At 41.9% G+C, this 18,329-nt stretch overlaps 1 protein-coding gene across 4 annotated transcripts in view; it reads right to left on the reverse strand.

Annotated features, from left to right (window-relative positions):
• DCAF4 (DDB1 and CUL4 associated factor 4) overlaps positions 1-17,578 on the reverse strand; it is a 36,671-nt gene extending 19,093 nt beyond the window's left edge. For 2 of the 4 annotated variants that reach the window (XM_032444925.1, XM_015864625.2), the window contains exons 1-13: positions 17,503-17,578; positions 17,021-17,208; positions 15,864-15,961; positions 14,017-14,174; positions 13,128-13,210; positions 12,383-12,485; positions 11,290-11,433; positions 10,569-10,618; positions 9,191-9,270; positions 7,430-7,525; positions 7,225-7,322; positions 6,373-6,549; positions 6,026-6,140 (exon numbers count right to left, since the gene is read on the reverse strand). In XM_032444925.1, the coding sequence (XP_032300816.1) occupies positions 6,026-6,140; positions 6,373-6,549; positions 7,225-7,322; positions 7,430-7,525; positions 9,191-9,270; positions 10,569-10,618; positions 11,290-11,433; positions 12,383-12,485; positions 13,128-13,210; positions 14,017-14,174; positions 15,864-15,961; positions 17,021-17,130 (1,312 nt within the window). In that variant the 5' untranslated portion in view covers positions 17,131-17,208; positions 17,503-17,578. Of the gene's footprint in view, positions 1-4,734; positions 5,144-5,166; positions 5,351-6,025; positions 6,141-6,372; positions 6,550-7,224; positions 7,323-7,429; positions 7,526-9,190; positions 9,271-10,568; positions 10,619-11,289; positions 11,434-12,382; positions 12,486-13,127; positions 13,211-14,016; positions 14,175-15,863; positions 15,962-17,020; positions 17,209-17,502 lie in introns of those variants that run through there. The other 2 variants (XM_015864624.2, XM_015864626.2) reach the window with 2 other exon arrangements.
• Positions 17,579-18,329: the final 751 nt, after the last annotated feature.

Below are 18,329 nucleotides of genomic sequence, written 5' to 3' on the forward strand. Positions count from 1 at the left end.
ACAGGATTTCTAGAGGGAGAAATGTCTGATGTGATTACTCTGATGGATTTGTTTCCATTCAATGCCAATTCAGCTCAAAGATTCACCTTCAAACAGGTGGTGTGTTTCTGTCTCTTGGGAAGCAGATATGTGAGCTTCATACAGATGTGCATGTTTTCAGTTAGAGTATCCGCCTGAAAGCTTTGATCCAAACCTGGCTTACAGGCATAGCAGGTGTACCTGAGACTTGCAGCCAGGGAAGAAGCTGGCCAAATGGCAGAGCTGTGACATGTACCTGTTGCTGGGGTCTTGCACAAGAAAAATTACTTTTGTTTTTCACCCTTTTATAATTATTTTCTGTTGTATTTCCTGTTTGTTCATCCTCCTGACCAGTTCCTCACAGGTGAGGTTGCTGAAGTTGCCAATATATCACTTATGCTCCCCATTGTGTCACTTGGGAATTGGACCTTCGGTTGTGTTCTGGTGAATGTGATGATATTCTGCCTTTCAAGGTAAGCAGTAGCTTTTGTTGAAATGAACGCCCATCATGTTAGGTCTGCCTGGCATTTATGCTGGCTGCCTGTCTGCTGTGGCTGTGCCGAGACATTCCCCTCATTGATCTGGGGAGTCTCTGCTTGAACATTGCAGGACTGGTTTCCCACCTGCTGATACAGACTTTTTCTCCTTTTGCTTCCAGTGTAACTATCCATAGCAGATTTATGTACTACTGTCTTAGATTTTGCAACCTCTTGCTTTTGTATTCTGTTGTCAACTGATGTTTTCAGTTGATACAGTGTCACATGTTGAGGCTTTGTCCTTGCATTTAATTTATCACTTATGGCCGTAATAGGATTTGGCACTAACGGATGTGCCTTTGCCAGTAATTTGAGAACAGAGAGTGATTTGGACAAGCGATCGAGCCGTCTGTTTTTTGTTCCCTATTGCTTTAGCTGAGCACTTTTTCTTGGTAAAGCAATGTCAACACGTATATTCTGTCAGCACAGCACGTAGCTGTGTATGTCATAGAAGATTTTTGTTCGCAGTGCAGGCAGATCAACAATGAAATCGTGGCAATGCCAAAATAAATAGAGCTTACTATGAGGGCTTTCAAAATCAGCAAATTATGCTGCGATAATCGGAAAGCTAAATGTGGTATCAGAATGATAGAACTGCGGGTAGGAAAGGAACTGTTTGAACAAGAAAAGGCCAAGTGATCTTGATTATATTTTCGTGCTTCACCTGCAACTTTTTGTCCCTTACTACTGCCCAGAAGACCCAAAAGTGAATGCCCTCCCTGCTTTAGACACTTGTACTTAGAGAAGTGGAAGTGTTTCTACTTGTTAAATCTAAGCTTACTGTATGTGACCTAGAGGGTTTTTAAAGGGTGGAGAGAAATGACAACAGGAGCATGCTGCATGTATGGAAAAACAAGGCTAAGAGTCTGTGACTTCTAAAACAATCATGGTGATGAGGGGCTGGCAATCTGCAAGCTTTTATCATTTATTAAATTCGCTGCAATGGAACAGGAAGGAATGGCATGGCAAGGCTGTTGTCCATGTCATATATCTGCTCTTACTGCAAAAAGGTGGCCCAGTTCCTCTTCATCTCTCATATCCTGGGGGATTCCCACTAGCAAAAAAACCCAACAACCCACTGTTCTTTCTCTGAAGGGAGGGAACAAGGAAAATGCTGCTGCTCTTTCACCAAGGAGGGACAGAGTACCTGGGTCCTATCCTGCTTTAAACTGGGGAGGGAGTTCCCATCAGAGAGGAACTGCAGTATGGAGCTGTATGCAACAGATGGAAAGTAAAAAGGTTAGCTCAGCTGTGGAAAGTCAATAATGCCCTGTACTTTGGCTTGAGGGAGGTGACAAGCACAGCATGACCTTGGTTTTCTAGGCCTTGTATTTTCTGTAGGAGCCTGCTGGAACCTCACTGTGTGTGGTGCTGAGCCCTTGAACTGCATAAACAATCTGGTGTTTGGCTGAACACAGGTAACTAGGATGTGCGAAGCAACAGTAGCTAGTTCAGGACGTGAACATTCTTCAATAGCTGTTTTTGGTAAGTTTTCTAGAGGATGAGGTTTCTTTTCCCCTCCTAAGATGTAGCATATCTCCACTGAGTGCTCCTGGTGGCTGTGGGCTCTAGTGTGAAAAGCACAGAGATGCTCAGGGATGTCAGTGTGGTTTTTTGCCAGCCCTGAAGCTCTATAACCTATCAGTCAAGTGTGGTCCAAGAGGAGAGCCTGGTTGTCCTCTCTGAGCTTTGCTACAGTGAGCAAAAAGGACCCAACAAATTGTGCCTGATGGATGAGACATACTACAGCTTAGCTTGGAGTGCAGGGTTGGCCTCTAAAGTTTTCTACTAGATCTGGTGCTTGCAGAGAATCTGAGGCAAAGAAATAGGATATTCTGATACTGGAGCTGGAGAGAGGGTGGTGCAGGTTTATTTTTGTTAAGGTACCTTAGGGGCCGAGCTACTCCTGCATAATAAACAAACAGTTGATTTTAATATACCAACCAGAGCCTGCACACCGCTTGTGGTTTGTTACTGAAGCCAAATTACCTCTCTTTTTATTCTGCTTCCCCTCTCATTTCATGCTGTTCTTGCAGGCTTCATTAGAAGCATTGGCTGCAAAAGCATTGGTTGGGTAAAAAAATGGGTTTGGTGGGACATGTTCACGTTTGGTTCCTGGAAACAACAGAAAGCAAATGAGTATCTTTTTGTTTTTTTGGCTTTGGCTAAAAAGGAGCAAAGAAAATAAACTGTCTTTAGTTACATAAGGTGCCTTTCTGCCACAGCTCTTAGCCTGCGTTTCCCACAGTAACTGGACAGACATGATTATTGCAGGGTCTTGTTCTTGCAGAGCAGACCCTACTGGTGTTAACAACACTGAAGAGGTTAAATGCTATTTACACGTTCTGGAATTAGTTCTTCTGAAGGGAGTTCATGATTACTGCAGTTTGCCACTTGCAAATGTTTGAACTCCATATGTTTGCTAGCAAGAATATCAATATAGAGCATGTTACTGCCCAACTCTGAATGGACTGTCAGATGCAAACATCTGGAGTTTGCAGTGGGATGGGGTTAGTTACGGTTCTGTTTTCTGAACAGGTGCTTAGTTGCAGCATATGTTATTAACTGAGCCAGTGCAAATACTTCTGAAACTTGTGCTGCATGTAGTAATTGCTGTGCATGCAACAGAAAATGTCCCAAGGGATTATAACAAGATAAGCTGCAAAATATGCTCTCAAATTGAAAAGCAAGGCAAGCCAGGAATTGGTGACCACACTAGACAAGCTGGGCTCTTGCTTATCCAACATAGAACAAGTGAGAAAAGCCCGCAAGTCAGTGTGAAGTGAGACTCATCATCTGATGAGAGCACGGGATGCTTAGCTTTATAAACATGTTCCATAGAAAGAAGTGGCAGCACAGAGCGTGCTGCAAGCAGTATCTGCTCCACATTGTGAGGAAAGAATAAAATGCTCTGCAGATAAATGCTAAAGCCAGGTGTATCAGGAGAGCCATAGCTGTCAAGAGAAGGGAAGCCAGCTCTTAACGGAATACAAGAAAAATTTAGAGGACTTTGAACATATACTTGGGGAAGAAACTGTGTTGAGTGTTTGCTGGGATTTATCTTGCATCTTAAATACCCTAGCAACACATATTTCTTGTAGAGTGTATTCATGCTGCTCCCATGAGGCCAGTTTTCCTGCTATAACTTTTTGTCTTCTGTATTGACTCACGGGTGAGAAAGCATAAAGGGAAGGAGACAGCTGCAGAAAAATGAAGCATAATGAGCAACAGGAGCTGCTGAGAGGCAGTTTCCCAGAATAGTGTATTGCTTAGGCCCAAAGGTCATGTGAAGATGGGAGAACTGAATGTGGAGCCTGCAGGACCCTTTGTGTAATTACCTTATCCAAGTTCACTTGAAAGGGGAAATGCACTGGAAACCAATGAGCAAACAAAGAAAACCAAAAAACTTCAGTCTAGGCTCAAGCTTGCACAGCATTGCAAAGGGAATCTTCTTCTGTTGGACTTGTGCTGCAGAGCTACTTGAACTCAGTTCCTTCTGGAGAAAGCCAAGCTGGAGACACTCATAAAGTGTGCTCAGTGAGCTCAGGTCACTAGCAGGGCTGCAGAGGGGAGGGGTAGGCTGCAACACTACGACTTCAATGCATGCTTAGAAAGCTCACACCACCTGCCAGTACCTCATTCCTGACAACTGTGAGTACTGTGCTCACACTGCGGCTTACACAGGCAGCCACTGAGGAAAAATCATTTCTTGTGACTGAACAGTTTGCTTAACTGCAAGTATTCCTTCTCCTCAGTTACAGCTTAAGAGCTTTCCGTGTATATGCACCAGTGTGAGGTGGAGTGGAAACGATGGCCCATCATGATGAAGGTGGTAGGGTACAGTTCCTCCTTTAAATAGGTTTCTCTGGCTAAAAGCTTTAGGTGAAGAATAACTTCTGCTGAGACATACAAAAGCCAGATAAGATTACACCATGCCTAGGATGGCGGCAAAGATTTTCCTTGAGTGCAGGCACAGGACTGCTTAGCCTGCTGTGGCAGAACAGCAGCTCTTTAGGGTCATTATCCCTAACTTGTGCATGTGTGTAGGGTGCAGGTCCTCTATTTCTTGCTTCTGTTTGAAACTGTTTCTGCCACTTGATGCCTTCCTGGCCTCCTTCTAGCATGCAGTTGATGCTATGTTTGCAAGGATTTGAGAGAGCACCAGCGACAGCCAACAAGATATTATCAGCATTCAGCTTTTATTAACTAAATGCCTGAGATGTATACAGCAAGATTTGCCAAACCTGCTGACAGAAATTTGCAATTTCTCAGGTAAAGCAGACGCAAATGCGGCATGTAGTTTTATGCAACAACATGGTGATGTGTGTAAACATTCTCAAGTCAGGTATAGGCTAGCAGCATTGTATACTGGGTCAGAAGAGAATATCAGTGGTGTCAGTTATAGGAGAAGTGGTAAAGATCCTGTTTGACAGCCATGAGCAAGCCAGGAACTCCCCGTCTACCTCCAAGTCTTGAAGAAAATACCACACTGGGAATAGCATCTTTGGAGGATGGGTGGGGAGAAGGAATGGTTCTAAGCAGAGAGGCATCTTGGAGACTCCAAATTCTGGTGTAGCAATCCTGACCAACTGGAAAGGAAGGACATCAGTGGTCAGCATCACACCAGGAATCATTTCTGTGGTACTGCAAGATTTTCATCACAGTGGCTGAAGGTAGCGTATGGGGGAAAAAACATGACTGTTTCTACACACCTTATGGGTAAAGAGGAAAAAAATATGCATTTCCTATTAGGCAATAAAAGGCAGGGTAAGAGTGCTTTCCTTATTATCAAGCTCCTGAGCAAAACAAAGTGGAGAAAAACTCAGTTTGTTAAAAGTATTTAATTATTCTCATTATTCCATCACTTACTGAAAGATCCAAGGAGAAAAGATCCCTAAGTTTAAAGTGAACTTAAGAAACTGAGCCAAAGAATGAAGATTTAGGGATTTTGGTTTTGTTTTGTTTTTTTTCCAAAAAGGAAACACAATAAAAAAGTCTCAAACTGCAGCTGTGTATATTCATAATAAGCCCAAGTGAGAAACAATTTACAGGGAGCTCTCCTTACAAGCTTTGGTCCATTGCCACGTGTCAGCATCAAAGAAACCTATATATATGGTCTTTAGTCTCAGTATAAAAATATTGCTTCAAGCATTCTGTTAATGCATTGCTTCTCTGACCTTCATTTTGAAGTATTTTCTTCTCTGTTCTTAAACTACGCTGGGGAAAGGATAAAGGGACTTTGAAAACAAAGCAGTTGAGAGCACTATGGGAATGATTACAGTACGTGTGCATCTGTAACATCTTATTTTAGATTTTGTAGTTGATTATAGTACACCTAAAGGCAAATTTTTGCTGAATTTTAAAGAATTCCCAGCTTCACAACTTTCAACATCTGTACATGAGAAACATTCCTCCAGGATAAGAAAATCACTGCCATACTCTTATAAATTGAGGAGAAAAAGTCAGCATACCTGCTGTAAGAAGTCCTTCCTCCTCATTTACATGCAAAGGGAGAATAGCGTATTCATTGTGATGACCTTCATACTGTTTCACACACTTCACTGTTCTCAGATCCCACAGTTTTATCTGCACGGTAAAGAAATTGTTCCAAAGAGCATGTTAACAGAGTAGAGATCGCTCAACTGTTGGTAAATAACTGGATCTTAGTATTGAGCAGTAATGACCCAAATGGGGAACTACCACCCAGTTACACACTACTCTGCAAAGAACTGGCATCCATCTTTAGGACTGGGGTAGGCACTTGTTATTGCCTAGATACTAAAAAGAACAGTATAGCCTAAAGATAATAAAGCCATACCTTTCCAGCCATATCTGATGCCATAAGGTAGTGTTCTGCCTCAAGGAGGCGAATTGATGTAACTGCTGAGTCATGGAAGAGACGAGTTGCTTTCCAGTTCTGGCCCTTTCGGTTGCGTTGGCGTACATCAATGCTGAAAATTTCACCTGAACGACAGCCATTGTAAAGTGTTGGCGTCTGGAAGAATCCAAAAGAGAGGTGTATTGTGTAACAAGTGAAAGGATGTACAAGTTCTGCAGAAGTTACTTAAGGTTTTGAGCTCTCTGGTGCATTTGTGAAATCATTAACGCAGGCATTAAGAATCAGAATTTTTAGTACAGCAATTTTCAGCTAACTCATTAGCTCCATTCAAACCTCACGTATTTACCTCTGCTGTAAAAGTTCAGCAAGGTTAGCAAGAACTTAGTCTAACATAACAGCAGAATAGGAACTGAAATTCTCATGTTCCAATTTGACCCCTCTCCTTAAGTCTTTGTTTACAAGTCAATTAGAATTTTATAGCCATTTTCTTCTCCTTTATGAAGACAATAAACTGAGTGTTAATGAAATCAGGTCATTTGGCAAAAACAAACCAATCCTACAGTGTGTGATTGCCGTGCACTCTCTACTTCCATTATTTCCTTTTTATCCCTGAATATTGAACAAAAATTACTCTGCTGCCACAGTCTGAAGTCAGTTATTTCTTTCATTGCTATTACACTGTGTGCCAGCATAGGACCATATCACCTCTGTTAAGGAACAATAACTGTAGTCATAACCTTCTATACAACATGATGAGGCCTATCACACCAGAACAGAAAGACCACTAATATCAGTGCTCTGAAAAAGAAAAAGGTGTATGATTCTTTGTACCTGGGTGGCAAACTGTTGTGCCAAGACGTCGCTGCTCGTTCCAAATGTCTGTCGATGCCCTGTCACTACGTTGGTCACAAGAACTCGTCGCGTCAGGCCTAAGGGAGATGTTATGTTTGTTTAGTTACAATTTGAGTAGCAGGCATGAGATTTATGCGAGAAGTCTTTGCCAGAGATAAAAGTGGTTGCTAGCTTTGCAGATCACCTGTGCTGAAGCAGTTGTCTGCCTGTGGATTCAGGCACCAAGCACAGGACCAGGCCGTAGATATCTTGAAGCTGCACAGCATTCCAGGTCGATCTCCTAGGAGGAATGAACAACACGCAGAACATTCATAAAATACAAGGACAATGTAACTCAGAAAGCTTCTCTGGATGTTACTCTGAACGTCGTAATTAGAAGCAGAGACAATGTTAATAGCCCTGGGTACTCAAGATGCAGAAAACAAAAGTGGGTTTTCATGATTGTAAGCTTAGGACTTACACTTTATCTGTCTATATCCACATCTGAGAGGCTGTTAAAATTCTTCAGAGCAGGAAAAAAAATAAAGAAGAGAAAAATAACACTTGCACAAAGCAAGCCATTTTTGAAGACTTCAAAAGCTATAGACTGGCTAAAGCCTAACTTCTATTATAAGTTCTATAGACAGTGAAGACAGCGAAAAATTGAAAAATAACCAACCACAAGAAAAAACAACCAAACCCATACAGGAAAGGAAAAGAAAACAAAACAAAACAAAAGGACAGACTGGTATTGTTGTTTCTTTTATTGATTCTACAACTGATTCTCCTGGGCTGTCTCTGTTTACAAAGCAGGTTTGAGTAAGTAACAATACTCTAGATTTGATTGTTGCTTGTGTAGCTCCTGCACAAGGTCTACCAACTCACATGCTTAAAGTGCTCAGTTTTCATTTACTTTATGGCATGTCTGCCATGATCTTACAGATATCGGGCAGAACAGGAGACACATCTAAAACCACGTTTCAGATCGGTTAAGTTCTATTTTGCTCACACCCTCTATTCAGCAATTTTCCCTCAAAACAAGAATTCAGGAGATTGCAGTAAGGCAAGACGCTTAGAAATATCTAAAACAGCCTGTAGAGAATACCAGACAGAAGGACTTGAGCATAACTAGGGGCACCTGACTGGTGCAGGCTTTAAAATATTCTACAGAGCACACTGGCCTAGTAACCATCTGTCTTTAGTGACTTTTCAAGTTCACACCAGCTCTATGAATCATTTCCCCCACCCCCGACTTTTTTCTTTCCCCCAAGGCTCCATAAATAAAATAACATCAAACAATTTAAATGGGTCCATACTCTTCTAGCACAGACACAGATCTGATCTATATAAACTTAACTGATCATGTCTGAATAGGACACCAGGTTTGACGACTGTACAGCATGTTCTGAAGGTATCAGCACAGCTGCTGCCCCATAGAACATATAATATTTTTGTTCTATAAACATAGGATTTTCTAAATGAGTCATGCTTACACACAACTAAGAATGATATTTAGTACTGTACAAGGAGCCATGGGGTGAGACTTCCAGCAGCTTTCCACCTACGATTAATCTACTGAGCACACTTGAGTAGCTACTATGACAAAGTATCCTGCAATGACACTGGATAGTCTATAAGGAAATTTGAGTATTTCTTGTATGCAGCTTCTGTGTGTTAGTTAAAGGCCAAGCTACTCAAATGAATAATCTCAAATGTTTACTTTCAAGTGAGGTGTTCTCCTGCCAAAGTCAAGTACTGCATCAGCAGCAGTTAAAAATAAACTTGAGCTTTGAATGCTGCTTGTTAATTAATTATCAAGGTAAGTTATTTAATGTTTGTTTCTTATTCTGCTCCAAACTTTCTACATTTTTACAACAATACAACAGTCCCATCAACCACTGAAGTGTGCGCATGATTTGTACTCTTTGCATACCCTGTTATCCAAAAAAACCCAGCGATGCCCTACCTGGGTTAGTGCTGCTGAACAATGATGCTGGAAGCAGACTGGCACAGCCTGGAGTTTCTGCAATTCCCATGAGACACAGCGTGCTGGAGTGAGTTAAGGAAAACAAAGATTTCTCCCTAAAATGGAAAAGGCTGCGTAGTATTTATAGCTGGGAAGGGTAAGATGCTCTGACACAGCTGCTGCTCTCAATACTTTCCCTTCAGTAACATCTTCCAAGAGTGTTATTGTGCTTTACACTCACAATTGGGCCCTTACGCTTCCTTTCTTTCATAGGAATGAGCTAGAAAGAACTCCAATTTTACTTTTTGTAGTTTCACTACCAAAAGATAAGGTTGAGAGAGATACTAAGGCATTCTTCTATGGATAGAAAAAACCTGCAGGACCTACATGGATCATTCTTCTCATCTTTACATGATGATAACACTGCATTGATACAGAACTGTTTTGCATGGAGATGGGTTGGAGAAAGAGGTACACATATTAAGGAATCAAGAGTCAATTTAGATTTCATTAAATACTTCATAAAAATTGTAGCAGGCATAAACTGGTTTTGAAAGCTGCTTTTCAAATTTGGTGGGTTAAATCTGTGATGTGACTATTGGAAAGCATCGAATAAGCTAACTGTCCTCAACTCCTAACCATCTCTAGGCAAGATGATGAATTCCTGCCACCTTCTGGATCAGTTCTGAATTGTGTGGCTATTCCCCTGAGCCACGACACAGGTGTAAGCTTTTTTTCATTTTCTCTTTTACTCGCCACTTTTAATGGCGCTTTAATAGCATTTCTGTTGCCTGCCATCTCCCACTTTTAAATCCCCTTTTGTTCCTCTCTCCTGTGACTCTGCACTGTCCATTGCTGCTTCCTCTACTATACCATCAGCCTTCCTTTCCTTTTCTTTTGAGACAAATCTGCAGAATGTGTTCTCAAAGTTGCAGAGCACGATGCCAACGAATTCCTGCCATTTTCATCTTCCCCCCAAACAATATGAGGGTGGTTTACAACAGAAACCAACCAAACCCACTTCAGAGCATTCCACTTCTTAAAAGAGAAAGTCAGTTGCCATAAATCTCTCTTGTTGTTGCCCAATCAATTTCTAATCATTAGACCATTTTTGGTCTGGCATCTGCACTATTAATAGACTGGCAAATCTCCAGTGCAGGCAAAGTAGTCTTTTGCCTTTACTGCATGGGAACAATACTACATATATCCATAACATCACCTGTCTCACAACAGCCAGCAAATTCCAGCCTTTTTAAAATTCCCGTTTTCTAGAAATCAAGAGTTCTACAGTAGCTACATAAGAGATCTTCCTGAAAGTCAACTGCTCTGTGCAGAACAGTCAAAACAGAACTGACATTTTGCTTTTTTAAAAGGATATAAAACATGAGAGTCTGGATGAGTCAATGATGCCCAGCACACAGAATTCACCTTCAGACACAAGAAGACATACTATTTTTGTAGATCTCTTACTCAATTAATGAAAGGGTATTTCCATGCAAAGATAACATGAAACTATGCAGTGGGCACACTTCCATATCCCACAAAATAGCACAGCAGGGACATACAGGTATTTTGTTTTAGCCTTATACCCCTCTTAGATGTACAGGAGAGAGGGAAGTATTGAGACACCTGTCCAGATACAGACTGAGGCATCAAGCACGTCCTATTATTTAAAGGATCACCCTTAAAAGATCTGAGCATGAAAAGCTTACCAAAGCCTGTTCTAAACATTCATGTTCAGAAATAAATACACTTTTCCAAACTTATTTTTAAGAAAGAAGCATACAAATTTGTCTTTCTCAACACGGTTTTGACAGCTATGGCTATGCACAACTCTGAAGTAAGCACTATCCTTGGAAGGTCCTTCAATAGCCTTCAGTTCCAATAGTAGCACAGCATCCTGGAGAACTACTGCTGGTACTCAAACTATCAGAGACGAGTTTACTACAATTTTGTGTTTATCCCAATAACACACTGCTAGATTCTTCTATTCTCTCCTACTAAACCCTTTCCCATGCCTCATGCTTTTCACCTGTGCCTCCCAAGTAATAGTGTTTGTGAATGTGACAACTGAAGGAAGCAGGAACAGAACACGGTACTTTGCGGTTTGTGAAGTAGAGGTTGTCATACATCTCCACAGTGAGAGACTCCTTCCCCAAACCACTGAGGTTGATGATACCATATTTACATCCTCCATGCTCTACGTCGTTCACAGTGAATATTCGCTCACAAGCAACATCTGCCTGTAAAACAGAAGCATTGTTGCACTTAGTGAAACTTACTGAAAATAATGGCTTGAGGTGCCTAAAAGAAAGAAATGTGTTAATTCTGATGCCTGTAACACCATCAACTTTCTATTCATTTTTAAAATAGTGGTCAAAAGCTCTTCTTATGAATGCATAGAAAAAAATATCAGTAAGAAAATATTTAATCCTTAGCCAATGATACATACTACTTCCAATTATACCAGACACTTGCTCTGGTTAATTATGAAGCACAGACTGGTATCAGTAGAGGACTCAAAGAAAGAAATCTTATAAAAAGTGAATATGAAATTCTTCTACACTGCACAACTATAGGAGATTCTCCTTGTGTTGGATCAAATCACAACAAAATGATGGTGCTACATTTCAACTTTTCTTTTGTGACAATAGGTTTCCAGCTCCTTTTTGGCCTCAAATACCTATGCAGTGCTCTGTTTTGCTCTCCTGCAGATCTTTCTACATGGACAAATGGAAGCTACTTGCTCCAGCGATCTTTCCTGTACACACACTACAACCAAATCCAGTAGAAACTGCCTTTATAGCATAAGATGTAAAATTGTTAACGATAATTATACAGAATCTCTAGACCGCAGGGTAGTTACTCCCCAAATTCCTCTTTCATTTTCCTAAATTTCCCATTCAAAAAGCCACCATAGTAATTATCCACTTGATTCCTGTTTATTCCCCATAGAATATGCTGGTCAGCTTCAAAAATCACTTATATATCCAATCTTTTCATCATTTTCCTCTCCAGGAAAGGAACGGTTTCTTCCTACCTGTTAAAAACTACTTAGCTCATATTTTGAGAACTGACACAATGGGGACAATGCATATTTGAAAGCAAAATATGACCTATGAGGTTTGGTTAAAATTTTCACTGAAGAAATGCTCTTTTTAACCTGAAGATTTATCAGTTCTCGTAACATACCACAATTATTTTAAAATTGTTGGTTCCAGCAACTGAGGAATCTGGACTGTGAATTTCTATCTTCCTCCTCTGCATGCAGTTCACTTTTAGTTCATGGACCAGCCTGTAGAAGCAGTTGGGGAGGGAGGAGAGAAAGAACTTGGGTAAGCCTAGGTTAAATGCCGATGAAAAGAATTCTGGATAAGAAAGCCAGAACTGCTTCTTAATCACAGAAAATAAAATGCCTGCAAACTAGCATGCTACAATTTCGCTTATATATCCCATGAAACTGCATAACCCCTGTGCATCTTCCACATTCGTGATATTTCATCCCATCTCATCCCATTGTGAACCCCCCCACACCTTCAGTAGCAGGAACATATCAAGCCACTAACTTGCTTTGTACATTGTTATTCAATCTGAAAACAGATATTCTAACCCAGGGGGAAATGACCCTGTCAGCCCAGGAGCATTAAAGAAATGCTACACTGTAATCAAACAGAACAATGTAGCAAACAACCACACAGAAAGAAATGGGAAGCCTTAAACCCCAATCATCCGAGACAGGGAAGCATCTTTCACATTTGAATTCTCACCAGTCCAGAAAATTGATTATTAAAAAATACTGCTTTTTCTGTCAGAATAAATAACGTTACTCTCTCCTTAGCGGAAGAGTGAGAATTGCAAACAAAACAAACAGAACTGACAGCAATGGTTGTGCTGACAGCAGAACTCAATATAGCAAACAGAAAACAAATCATCGTACCTGCAATAACTTGTGGAGCTGAGCAAACCCAGCTGCCTTTTCTGTAACAGCACAGACGAGTTCAATCCAGCCCTTGTTGTTTTCTGGAATAGGATGAAAATGTACTCAGTTATTTGCTTGTGTATGATTCAAACATGGCCACAGGTCTTGGATGTTTAGGATATCTGGATAACTTTTTCCTCTAGCCTATGTGCAATAATGTTTCAGGTCTACAAAGCACATTCAAGCACTGACTCCCTGGTCTGCTAAATACAGATAGCTCTTGTTTTTGCTTGACACCATCAATATTACCACCTTGGGGTGTGAAATTGCTTTCACTCTAAAACACTAAATCTGATTACATAGCAAGATTCTATTACTGCAGGACTACTATTAACTGCACGTCTTACAGCACTGTGAAACAACTTTTTCATTCACCCTTTTTCGAGATTTCATGTGAAATCTTTAAGATTTCATAAATACTAGGGAGAGCAAAGGATAAAGAGTTGTGTAGAATTATAAATTAACAGATCTTTTCCTCGGGTTTGGGCATATAAACATACAGAAAACCTACAACAGAAGTCTCATTTTGTCAGTTCAAAGCAGGGATTTGAAACCAGGCACCCAATGTCACGACTCAAGTGTAACTGTTAGACAACTTGCTATTCTGAGAGTTTGTCCCTTTACAAGATTCTTTTTTTGTGTTTGCTCAGTGACCTGCTTTCCTTCCTGTGTGAAACAACCAAACAAGAGACTTCAAGAGCTATAAATTCGCAGCAAAAAGAAATTTCTGTTCCTTCAGACAGCTTATGGGATTGTACCATAGGAAAAAGCTGAAGGACTTCAGCTTGTCACCTGCCCCAAGACAGAGCACACTTGAAGACTAATTACAGTCTTTTTCAGAACATACCCTCTTTTGTTGTTCTTCCTCTTCTAAGAGTCTCAGTCTTTTACTTTCCATTGCCTTGTACTGAATGCTCTCCTTGGTGAGTGGGTTGTAGTTATTATGTCCAGGCAGGAGGCGAAAATAGCGGTTTTTTTCTGGATCATAGTAAAATCCCGGCAGTTCTTAAGAACAAAACAAAAACAAAAAAGCAAAATCAGCCAGCCAGCCAAAGTTATTTATTACACTTTGACATCCTACATCTTAACAGGAATGTGTTACACAGCTCAGAGTTTGCCCCCTGGTGGTCCCATGGATGCTACACAGACTGGAAACAGATGGCATCCACTTAAAGCAAAAAGTTTGTAGTTTGCAACTGCAATGCTGTTACACAGATACAGAAGGGATGCTACTGCTGGCCAGAGTGAACTTCACACAGATTTCACACTTCAGAGAAGCAGAAAGGAGAGGTTTCGCTGTGTAACAAAAATGACCTTTCTTTATGCATCAATCACAAGGGGCTGCTCCAGGTTATGTCTACTTTTAGGGCAGTCCCAAGCAAACAAGGCAACTAAGTACCACCCAAGCCAAATACAAAGCAATTCCCTGCCCAGAACAAACCACTTCTTCACCACCACCAAGGAGAGATCTTGATATAAGCTAGAGTACAATTAGACAACATACAGGGGCTCTTCCCGAAGATGATCTGAGTATAGAATCATTTGGCTTTAGTGCTTCACTACTCAGGTAAATTCACACAGACAGGCAAAATAACAGTATGCTGTCTCAAGATAAAGAATTTTACTTCAGAAATGGTGAATATTAATGTCTTCAAGAATTTTTATTTAAACCCTTATCTACTACTACAAATTGCATTTGAGGTTATTTGCAATTCAGCTCATTGTCATCATCTCTTATGTTTCAGCCTGGCAACAAACAACCAAGTTGTATTTGCCTCAACAAAAACATACAGTTAGTGACTGTTATTAGCAAGGTGAATTAAAGCACGCTGCTTTAGTACATGGAATCAGCTCACACAGCAACACATGTTTTGGATTATACGTATTATTTCCTAACAGGCTCACAAACTCTTGATCAAGAGAAGGGTGATATACTCTGGCTTTGACAGTCACTAAGAGGTTCCAGTGCCAGCAGTGTTTCAGGACTCTCCTACTGTGGAGATACACAGGTTCCCACAGGCTCAGCTTTTCCTAGCAATGTTTAATGAATCAGAAAACCAGAATGCAAATGGGGGGACATTATCTTCAGGAGCACTGCTACTATATCAAGCCTGGTTCTGCCAGATGAATCCCTAATAATGAATGAACAGGTCATTTAACCAGATCTTCCGTCTTACAGATGACAAATATACTGAAGGCATAGAAATGCATTATTCGTTTGTTGTTTTTTTTCCCCACAAAGTGGTAGATAAATATGTCCTTTAAAAGGCTGGATAATTCAATCTACATTATACATATATTTTATATGCTGTCTTATTTTATTTAAGGTTTTGATTTAAAGATGTATTTTATAATATCTTCAATGCAGATACAAAAGAACAAAGTTCGTATTCTTCCCCAGATACTGATTTTAAGAGAGAGAAATATTTCTTTTTGGTTTATACCAGCTTGGCTAAGCACACAAGTTTTCATGTAAAAGATGGAATTCTGGGCCCAAAAGTACATTTTGTCCTGCTTCCCAGATTTTCCCTTACTACATCTTTTTTGATCACCTTTTCAGATACTACTTCTCTCTGTAAACTTTCCAGCTTATGTTCATCCTCTAACCCCATACTATTAACACACCCACTACTATGTTTTTCATACAGTCAACACACAAACGCTGATTTCTGACCTGTAAATGGCATCTCTTACCTGGTACTGCAGAGTTCTGTGTTGAACTGGAAGAAGAAGGATTTCCACTGCAGCTGGGACCTGGATTCACTGGGCTTTGTGCTTCCTCCTCTTCAGGCCTAAAAAAGTAGTACTGCTTTCAAGACAGACTCACAGTTGTCCTATACTTCTCTTCCACAAAGCCTCTTTAGAACAGTTTGTTAGTCACATTAATACAGCACTACTTTCCAGGTCTGTGATAAGCACATTCTGTGTATCACCGTACGCTAACCAATGGAAAAAGAACAGTAAAAGTATTTAGCTTAAAAACTTCTCATGAACACTAAAGATAATAGTATGTTACAAGGCTTGACTATCACTAAAACATCAGAGAGAGTTACTGATCCTGCATGTCTCTAACTCTACTCAGAAAAAGATGAATTCTGGACATGTTACTGTGACCCCTGCTTAAAAGAAAAGCCCATCTTGATAACTCTTTACAGCTTAAAGTAAATGGGAAAAGCATGGGTAAAACAGCGATGACAGGTCAAAAACATTTTGCCATTGCCTTCATGACTGGAAGTTCACTGATGAGGTTCAGAAACACGTAAGCCAAACAAAACCTTAAGGAACACTTCAAGACAGAAACATCTCTACTTTTCTAAGAAATGCCACAGTAAAGAGGGTAATTGCACCTTTCACCTTTTAGAAGCCATTTAAACAGGCACATTAAGCATCGATGAGTAAAACTCCTTCAGGATGCCTTCTGACTCACCTGTACAATGCCCACCTTTTAAGAAAGGTCACCCTAAAATCGTTAGGTCGAAACGTTTTTCATGAGTCAGACATTATTGGAACACAATGAGTACAGAATTCAGATTCTAAAACCAGCCCTACTGCTGTTCAGCTATACAGGTGTGAGATTTTTAAAGAACTTAATCTCCAAAGGAGAAAAAATACAGCCACCCCAAGCTCGTTAATAAAGTACATTCCTATTGTACATCCTCTGAATTAGGGGACATCTTTTAACCTTTTACCCAACCGGAGCTAAAGCAGCAACTCGTACGCGTGCATCTCTTTCTCTAAAGCTGAGCAAGCGATACATTTCCGGACAGACACACGCTCCCCGGGCAGTACCCAGCACAAGCTCCATCCTGCAGACGCCGAGGACAGCCCGGCCCAGCCCGGCCCACACTCGCCTGTCGCTGCAGTGTCTGCCATTGGGTCTCTGGCGCCGAGGGGGGCGGTGGCAGCGCCTGCGGTAGCCCCACCCTCGCTTCTCCTTGCCTCCCCCGTGGCTTCTCCCCATCGCTGTCCGTAAGCCAAACGCCGGTCCGTCCTTCAGAGCCGTGTGCCTGGCAGGGCCCGGCCGCAGCCCCTTCACCTCCTGCGGGAGGACAGAAACGCTGACACAGCCCGGGCTGGGCCGGGCCGGGCAGGGCAGGGCAGGGCAGCAACACGGGCCTGCTGCCTGCTGCCTCCCGGCCCGGACCAGGCCCTGACGCCTGCCGGGCCTCAGCCGGAAGGGCCTCCTGGCAGCCGGCGGGCGGGGCCCTCAGCCGCGGAGCCGCGGAGCCGCGAGGGTCGGTCCGCAGGAGCCGAGCCCTGAAGCGGGACCGTGCCTTGAAGCGGGGCCGCCGCCAACCGCCCCCCACCGCCCCGCACCGACAGCGCTCCTCACCGCCGCCACCACAGCGCCACGGCTCCGCTCGATATGCGCCTCTGATTGGCTCTCGCGCGTTACCTGCCGCTTGATGGACAGCTCTCTCAGCGAATAGCCAGGCCGTCGCCTGACACTCGCGTGGAGGGGCGGGGACACAGAGGCTGTTGGGCGGGAAAGGCGTATAAAAGCTGCTCGGCGGGCTGCGGTCACTCACAGCTGTTAGAGCTGTGGGGGTGGTTGCTGTGTGCCTGTGTGTCCCGTAGTGTGTCTGTAGGAACCTAGTAATGCTGAAATACTGCTTATCTCTACAGCTGTATTGCCTATTTGGACATTGATGTAGTCTCTAAGTTAAACAGCAGCTAAAGAATGCCAGTTCCTTTGGGTATTACATATGGCGACTTCTGGGTTCAATCATTCTTGCTTCCTCTTGTATCCTTATGGTGGGGAACACAAGCTTCAGCAACTGGAATATGCACGGGGCTCCTTGTAAAGTGAAATCAAAAGCAAGAGTCTAAGCACAACTTAGCCTTGGTTTAATTGCAGTGGAATAAGAGCAGTTATATTAAGATCCTATGTAACCTTGTATGCTTTGTACCTTAGGAGCTGCCATAGCCTTGCAGTGACACCATGCTCTAGATATTTTTGCTTATAGAAGTTGCTGCTTGACTTTAGTTCTAAATTTCGAGCTCCCAGAGCAGTCCTGATGGTCTCTAAGTGCAGCTCTGCCAGGGTCTGCTTGGTGATGGACAGATAAGGAAGCAGGTCTGATCAGGCCCAGCAGAGAGCAGCAGTGCACTTAGCCAAAGCTGCTCTCTCTCAGCTCTGAGGGGTATTTTATTAAGATC

This window comes from Coturnix japonica, chromosome 5 (genome assembly GCF_001577835.2).
Source record: "Coturnix japonica isolate 7356 chromosome 5, Coturnix japonica 2.1, whole genome shotgun sequence".
In the NCBI taxonomy this organism is placed as follows: domain Eukaryota; kingdom Metazoa; phylum Chordata; class Aves; order Galliformes; family Phasianidae; genus Coturnix; species Coturnix japonica.